Source organism: Saccostrea cucullata, unplaced genomic scaffold (assembly GCF_032062105.1).
Source record: "Saccostrea cucullata isolate Sc308-1 unplaced genomic scaffold, CSIRO_AGI_Scuc_v1 ctg10910, whole genome shotgun sequence".
In the NCBI taxonomy this organism is placed as follows: domain Eukaryota; kingdom Metazoa; phylum Mollusca; class Bivalvia; order Ostreida; family Ostreidae; genus Saccostrea; species Saccostrea cuccullata.
Window position 1 is genome coordinate 1 of NW_026923809.1, and position 9,259 is coordinate 9,259.

Sequence of the window (9,259 nt, forward strand, 5' to 3'; positions counted from 1 at the left end):
GAATATTTATTTTCTTCCATGTTGCTCTCTTCTGAACGACCACTTTTCCCGCCCTTGACTTCGTTAACGACGTCAATTGTGACATCGAGTGGCAGACTGTCGAAAGACCGGAAGGCGGGATTGCCATTAATCTGGGTGACATTCGGAGCACTCAAACTGCCGTGAAGAAGATTGTGTATTTCCCTATTACATTTAGCTTGAAGCTCTTCCGTGCTCTTCTCGCGAGATCCCGAGGAACGAGATTTCTTTTTGTCGGAATCAGTCTGAATGACAATCACTCTGTAGAGCAGTAACAGAATTACTAAGGAGTTTTTGGAAGTGAAGAACATGTTTGTATAACTCACAACGTGATAGTAAAATATCAGAAGAAGCCTTATCACAAGGAAAGGACAATCCTGCATTAAAATTGACACGATAATTCCATAGATTTCCGGATTGCAGCAACTCGGTGCTTCGTCCTGCATCGCCATGATCAGACTACTCGGAACACCAACAAGATCTCGCCTTGCTCTCGTGGCCGTGACGACTAGCGTGAACTGGAACAGACTCAATGTCCAAATACCCAAGAGAATGTAGATCAACAACGGATTATATTTTACCTAAAATACAAACAGAAGCAGACGGTAAATAACTATACTAAATTCACAAGGGCACCACATTATGCCCCATAAATGATTTTGATTGACCTTCAAAGTAATTTGAATACTTTAAATACATATAAGTAATTGAATACTTGTATGTATTTTAGATAATTTCATTTCACATTTGTGTAAGTTTATAATTTTTATTCGTAAATGAAAATATGTAAGATTGAGAGAGAGAGAGAGAGAGAGAGAGAGAGAGAGAGAGAGAGAGAGAGAGAGAGAGAGAGAGAGGGAGGGAGGGAGGGAGGGAGAGAGAGAGAGAGAGAGAGAGAGGGAGGGAGAGAGAGAGAGAAATGATTCTGAACCAAAGTCACTCTGAATCTCCACTCAATGTTTTTTTTTTATTTTTAAGTTACTACTTAACATACATTGCCTTATTTTAGACAATATAGAAAATATACATACAATTTTTGATTACTTAAGGTTCATTGATATTTTGATAAGAGAGGTAATTCTTGATGATATAAATATCTAATTTGTCAAATTGTGATGTCGTACGTTGAATTTTGCTTCACAACCTTTGATAGAATTGTTTGTATATACTCCTTACGGAATACCATACAAGTTGAAGCAACATTTATATGAGTGAGCTGAGGGTTCATGAACCTTAAACAAATCCCATATATCCTGAAGGCTTATATATTTATTTACATTTGTCACTAAATGAAAGAGAGGTATATGATATAATAAATGATAAGGTTAGTATTTTATTTACCGCCTCTTCGTTAAATGCTTCATAAAATTCCACAATATCAGCTGCAGTCCCGACGTAAACCAATAGGAGTTGCGATAACTGGTCATGTGACAATGCTCCTTTGGGAAGTACCCATCTCCCGACTATCAGCATCAACAAGAGAAACTGTTCTAACACTCGCAACCAGAGGTCAGCGGTCAAGGACAAAGGGAAACTAAAATCGATCTGTAAAATATTGATAAATGACACTGACAGCTTAGAATATAAATATTTTCATTGATTCTAATGAAGGGAAAACACGAATGAATATCTCTTCTTCAAACAATGATAAACAAATATTGAAAAATATTAATTATTGAAGAAAACCTTGATACACTGCAGTGTACACAAAGCTTTCGACGCCAAGCATTCGTCGCATGCTTACAAGGCAGTGAAGGCAGCAGTGGTAGATCCTTCGTAAGAGTACATCCTCTCTCTCTCTCTCTCTCTCTCTCTCTCTCTCTCTCTCTCTTATTAAAAATTATTAAGCATGTACCTATAATTTTTCCAGAGTTAATAGATAATGTATCGAGTTTAATCATTAAAAAAAAGTTCAAAAAATGTATGCTAGTAAAAAATGTACAAGAGATGCTCTCGTTATTCCCGTGTTCTGATAACGCACTACATCCACGTAATCCTCTTAAATCTTCTGATAAGATGAATTTTAATTCATTTTGATAATTTTTGACTGCCATTAATTACATAAATCAAAGAAATGAGTGCCTTTGTTGAGCTTCTGTCGCGACGCGCCAAAAACAAAAATATCATCAACATTGAGGTTTTTGTAACTTTGTGATACATTTATTCTGTTGGTGCAGTGTCTTAGATTTCCCTTACCCCCAGGTCTTTGATGCTAATCTTCAGATTCTCCTCCGTAATGTTGTGGATAATAGAGGAAACATTTAACATATCTTTCTCCGCCTTCTCGGAAATTCTTTCCTCCATGGCGTGTAGTTCTAGGAACCAAATGGCGGGTACCACGCTGGCCAGGTAAAAGAACACACTGGGACAAAACCTAGAAATAAAAAAAAAAAACAAAATGTGATTTACTCTTATTTTAAAACTACATTTTATCAGTATTCTTCTGCACATTTACTTAACGATCAGTTCAAATCATCCCAGCTACTTATCGTCAGAATGGTGACCAAAAAGGTTAAAATGCATAATTCTATAATTACCTATATCTACCATAATCATATTGTGTATTCACATCTTCTATAGTACGAATTATTTCTAAGAGCAAAGTACATTAGTAAGAAAAATTGGCCTTTCCTCCAAAATTGAAAATAATTATATAGATATGATTGCAGAATGTACACTTCATAAATATATTAACAGTTTTTATCTATCTTTTATAGTTAAGTTGAAATGACCCCACCAAAGATTGGATGTATTTTAATTGTATTGTAGTCAGGCCTCCCAATGTATAATAATAAGGCTTCCACTTGTATTGTAATAAGGCTTCCATTCGTATTGTAACTAGTGCTAATTGTAACGGGAACCGTTACAGATGTTCCCCAAACGCTCCCCAACTTTCTTTCGGTGCCATATCCCCTGTAAGCTTCATTAAATAAGACAAACTCTGTGCATTTTTGACTTTAACAATGTTTTCCAGAAGGATATCAATTATATTCAATTTTTAGCATTGCACCCAAGCGCATGTGAATGCATGTGCGTTATGACCATATTATCTTGTCTACACTATTTATATATTTCAATATACTATATATTAGAGCATTCAGTCCAAAAGTAATAAAAATCACTCATTCAAGAGTATTTTTAAATATACTCGTTTCAAATGCACGCACGTGCGTGCACGTGCATTATGATAATACCTTCTTGTAGGAGTCCCTTACATCTATCTATGTTCTAAATCCCATCCTGTTTGGTTGAAAAACAAGGGAGTTATAGCCATTTAAAGTTTCAGCCAATCAGATTTCAGCACACGTGCATGCGCGTAATTTCATGATTTTTTAAATATCATTTTGTAGGATATCCTAATGCATGACTATATTTTAAATTTCAAAGAATTTCGTCAAAAAACAAAGGATAAATAGTTATTTAAAGTTTCAGCCAATCAGATTGCAGCACACGTGCATGCGCGTGATTTCGTGATTTTTTTTCTATATCATTTTGTAGGATATCCTAATGCATGACTATATTTTAAATTTCAAAGAATTTCGTCAAAAAACAAAGGAGAAATAGCCATTTAAAGTTTCAGCCAATCAGATTATGCATGCGCATGATTTCATGATTTTTTTTCTATATCATTTTGTAGGATATCCTAATGCATGACTATATTTTAAATTTCAAAGAATATCGTCAAAAAACAAAGGAGAAATAGCCATTTAAAGTTTCAGCCAATCAGCTTGCAGCACGCGCACATGCGCATGCTTTCATGAAAATTCTTATATATCATGTGGTAGATCTTCATAATGTAGGACTATGTTCAAAATTTCAAAGGATTATGACAAGAAACAAGAAAGTTATTGAGACTTTAATTTCAGCCAATCAGAGCAAAGCGCACGTGCATGCGCGTGAGATCTTGCTATTTTGACCATGCTATCTTGTCTATACTACTAATGTATCCTTACATTATGAGTTTCAAAAAAATTCATCAAAAAATAGAAAAGTTACGGCAATATCCATTATATTGGTAATTTCACATGTTGCACGTGCGCGCTCTTGCAAGCACGTGCGCGCAAAATGACCTTTGTTTGGCAACTCTACATAACATGCCTACTGACCCTAAAAAGGTTTCACCTAAGTCGGATGTGTAGTTTACAAGATCACTCGTGGACAAAATTTTCCCAGGAAGAAGAAAAATAATAATAATAATAATAATAATAATAATAATAATAAGAAACAGAGTAAAAACAATATGTTCCCCAACTTCGTTTGGGGAACATAATAAAGCTTCTACTTGTAAATTGTAATAGGGTCTCTACTTGTATTTAAATAAGTCATCTACTTGTATTGTAATCTGGTATCTACTATCTATTTGTAATAAGGTTTCCACTTGTATTGTAATAAGGCCTCTACTTGTATTGTAATCAGATATCTACTTGTATATTGTAATAAGGCTTCCATTCGTATTGTAATAAGACCTCTACTTGTATTGTAATCTGGTATTTACTACATGTATCTATTTGTAATCGTAATAAGGCCTCCAAGTGTATTGTTATCAGGCCTCCACTTTTATTGTGATAAGGCCTTTGTCTACATTGAATTGTTTTTTTTTTTTTTGTTAATTTGCAACAAGTCCCCCAATATTATTCAAATAAGTCCCCCACTAGCTTGTATTCTCTTAAGGTCTCCACTTGTATTTTAAAAGGGTTCCCACTTGTTTCTAATAATGCCTCGTGCTTTATTTCAATAAGACCTCCAGTTATACAGTATAAGTCTTCCAAAACAATTCTGATAAGGCCTCCACTCGTATTGTAATAAGGCCTCTACTGGTATTGTAATCGGGTATCTACTTGTAATTAAAAAGGCCTTTCGTTATATTGAAATAAGGCATCAACTGTACGTATTCCAATAAGGCCTATAACAGTTTGTAAAAAGAACTTAAGAGAATGGTTTTAATTACATTCTACACCTTGCAATTTGATCATCACTAAATCATTTTACAGAATCGAAAACAAATGGAATATCAAACAAAAAAAAAAAAAAGATTCAAGGCCATACTATAATTACAAACAATACAAATCACGCTCTTCTGAGCACATTTTGTAGTGAGTTTGACAGATAACAATTACCAGATTCATAAAACTCAATTTAAACCAAACTCAAATTTGGTTACAGCTTTTGATGATGAAAACAGGGATACATTTAAGTCGACAAATGACCATTTTATTTTTGATTTTTACAGTTTATCGTGCAGCTTGATTTGAAATAATTGAATTTTGGGAGAGAAATTAATCTGAATTTTGAACTTTATGATGACTTACAGTTTATTACATAAGAAATAAGTGAGCGTTAGAACATTGTTTTTTTTTTAAATAGCTGCTCAAACAAAAACATATAACAAGAACTTCCGGATAAAACATTCAGTATGCTTTTTTAGCCGCCTCTGCAGGAAAAATGAAACAAATGTTTGTAAAAATGCAATTCTGAATTCTGAAAAATTCATCATCATTGTATTGTTCTCCGAATACATGTATCAATGTTGCGGTTAAGATGTTCAAAGTCTTTTTAAAACTTATTTGATAATCAAGGAACTCTTAGTTTTCAAAAAGTATACAGACATTATCAAGGTGGACGGAAGTTTCCGGTATTTTATCTACAGTGCAATCTTTTAAGTAGTGTCAACTTATTACGGAAAAAGCTTTACTCGAACGAATAGTGACTATCTGGCCTCCAGAAAGAGAAAATCAAGAGCAAAATAAACAAATTTAGAAATTAGATTCAAAATCCAGTCCTGATTCAACAGTTATTTTGTTTATTGAAAAGATAAGTATATGTGTAATTAGTTGTCACAATTCCCGAGGGATACATTTAATTACGTTCTAATCAAAACCCCGAGCCATTAACGCAGTGTAATTGGATCGCAGCATTGTCATTCCCGCCGCTGAAACTTTATCGGTGTATCCTATGTCCCTGGTACCCCCTCTCTGTCTATTGTTATTTGTGTAGGTTTGTAAGAGGACGGACATGTTCAACTCTCCGATGGACTATCAGCTGGCATACACTCCAATACAGACGAAAGGTCATTCCCATCGTGTAGAACGTGCAAAATGTAAAAGGTCCGCAATTTTTGTGTTCCGAACAACGGATGTGCGAAAATAGGTTAGCTAATTTGGTTGGTTTTTGTAAAGTTGTTTTTCTTGATTCTTTTTACTATTGGTTATTAATCCTGTTGCCTTTGTAGTAATGAATAAAAAAATCGAAGTTCTTAGAACGACGACGGGTGACTTTTGGTGTGGCTTTGCTTCCTTGTATAAAATTTGCTCTGTAGGTTAATTTTATTTTCATATTGATCAGCTACTTTTTGTAGCACAGCTAAATCATGGTAATTTATTAAGATTTATTAATGTATCAATAAAAATTAGTTACGAAAAAAGTCCCCCACCACCACCATCTTCACAACACTCACAAACTACCACAACGAAATATGGTTTTCGAGTTTGGATATTCCCCTTTTTTGCTCGTCGAAGTTTTCTTTTCAGTTATGTTATCAATTTTTTTTTCACGATTGTCCCAACCGACCCCCGACCCACTCACTCTTTAGGCTAATCATTAGTTAATTCTTGTGCCCCCTTTATGGCACGCCAAATTCACAAAAATGAGATAATCATAGATTCACAATCGATAAATTAGGTTTATCGGTTGTAAACTATAGTTTACAAACCGTAAACTATAGTTAACAACGTTAATCTATATTTCACATCTGTAAACCATAGTTAACGCGATAATCTATGTTTCACAACCGTAAACTATACTTTATAACCGAAAACAATCATTTGCGATTGCAAAACATAGATTATCTGATAAATACAGTTTCACGATTTGTAAACTATAGTTTACAAACCGTTAACTATATAGTTAACGATCTGATAAATATAGTTTCACGATTTGTGAAACTATGTTTAACAACTCTTAACTATAGTTTACGACTGTAAACTATAGTTTACAACCGTGAATCTATGTTTATCAACAAAATCTATTGTTAACGCTTATTACAGACAGATAAACTTAGATCATCATTCGTAAACTATAGTTAACAACCTTAAATATAGTTTTACAGATGAAAACTATACTTAACGAATCGTTAACTATAGTTTACGGTTTGTAGACTATAGTTTACAGTCGATAAACCTAGTTTATCAATTGTGAAACTATGATTATCTCATTTTTGTGAATTTGGCGTGCCATACCCCTTCCCAAAATCGAAGAAGAATTTTGACACTTTACGTCACTGCATTCCTGGTAAATCTCGTTATCACTTGACCTTGGACCTCTACAGTGAATTTGGTAGGAAAAAATATAATTTTTACTAAAGGGTTACCAGCGACATTGTAAAGCAATTCGTCTTAGATAATTCTTATCCGGAATTCAGCTAATTCGGAACACCTTGTATATTAATATCTAGTATAGTTTTTGTATTTAAAAAAAAAACAGGAGCGATGAATACGACAATGTGGTAAATTTAGAAACAAAGTTTCATATTTTAAACAATTTACATAATTTTTCTATTATTAATAAAATTTGAGCTTATACTGGAGTCAGAAGAAATGACGTTAACCACAAAATTCCAATTCGATGCGTTAGTGTACATTATTTTGAGTTTTAAGTTCTTTTTATGTGGGTAGTTTGTTCAATTTATCTTAAAGAGAACATACAATTCCCATATCTACCACAAATCTACGTAAATTAGTGTACTTTCCGACGAAGAATCTGTGTCAGTAAGGCTCTTGAAGTTTTCTCTGCAAGCACTCTTAGGAAACAGTTAAGCAGGTGTGCTATGCTCTTCCTTTGGATTTGTGAAATTAAGAAATTTCATAAGTGCTTATATTGAATGTTTCTACGTTTACATTCGATGAAGACATCCTCTTGAACAAAAAGAAATTGTCATGACAATTTGTCACTTTTGTTATTATGTTTCAACGTAAAGAGATTGCTTGGATATTTATGATTTATAAAATCGGCATTAAAAAATTGAACAGAAAAGAACATAGTTATACATTCTTAGAGAATATAATGTCCAAAAATTATTAGAATTGCTACAAAAGATGTTTTTGTTTTTTGTTTTTTTGTCCCGTAGAAATATCTTCGATACTTTTAAATAAACATTTTCCAGTCTAATTTGGTAGGCCAAAGACTTCGTTCAGAAAAGACTTGATTAGTTGGGAGGAATACATTACCGCTAAACTACTAGATTACAATTTATTACCGCTATTTTTTACCTCAATTTCAGGTGTGCATTACCGCTAAATTCTACAGTGTATCAGTGTATGAAAATGACACAACTCATTACCGCTACACAATATCTAGCGGTAATGAGTATGTAGCGGTAATGATTATGAAAATATTATAGCACATAGACAATGTGTAGCGGTAATGACTGTGAAATGTAGTTACATTAATAACGTTAATAAAATGCACCCATGCTTTAATTTAGTTTTATCTACCATTCGGGTGGAGTTGTGATATACTCACCATTTCCATTCTTTACCGCGTTTGACGGCTAGAGTTACAATGGTTTCAATGAGGAGGCCCAATAGCGCCACTGTTAGATACCAACACCATATATCTCCGATCACCATGTACAGGCGCCAAATAGCAATCAGCCCATGAGCGCCGAACAAAGTCCGAACGAACAGGGCCCGAAAAATCGTAAAGCACCGCATCCTTATGACGTCTTTATATCACATTTAAAACTCCAATATTCTTTTCTTAATTTGATCCATTTTCAACTGAAAATTATTATTTTGCTTTATTCTCCAAATGAAATTAATGAAAGTGCACATGCGGAAATGTCATTATCTTTAGTCAGTTCGATGTTTATGCTCAGTGATCATTAAATAGGGTTCTTGCTTAGAATCGATTCTCTAACCAACTGTTGATCCAATCATATCTCATCCAAAGATATATGTAACGCCTATAATGTGCTCAGATGTATTGCATCGCAAGAATCGAGATGATTTGACTCACAAGAATATCTTTTTATTTCTATTCATCCCTCCCTTACATTGGATAAAAAAAATGTACAACCAGAATACAAAATGCCATGTACTATTGCTGAAATTTCGTTCTTCGGGATTCCTCTCTATGATTAAACGTTTTCATTAACAGCTTAATTAATACCTGAAATAATTATTTGTTTAGACGATCTGTTGTCGTATACAATTTGGCTTGACAAATACATTCGACACATAGGAGA

General features: G+C 33.7%; 1 protein-coding gene across 1 annotated transcript; it reads right to left on the reverse strand.

Moving 5' to 3' along the window:
* Positions 1 to 5: 5 nt before the first annotated feature.
* LOC134264934 (transmembrane protein 26-like) lies at positions 6 to 8,988 on the reverse strand (the record flags this gene model as incomplete). Its single annotated transcript, XM_062747182.1, has 4 exons — positions 8,536 to 8,988; positions 2,215 to 2,392; positions 1,360 to 1,563; positions 6 to 599 (listed from the first exon to the last, which is right to left on the reverse strand). Coding segments are annotated over exons 1-4 (1,167 nt in total), but the record flags the coding sequence as incomplete, so codon positions are not given.
* Between the last annotated feature and the right edge of the window lie 271 nt (positions 8,989 to 9,259).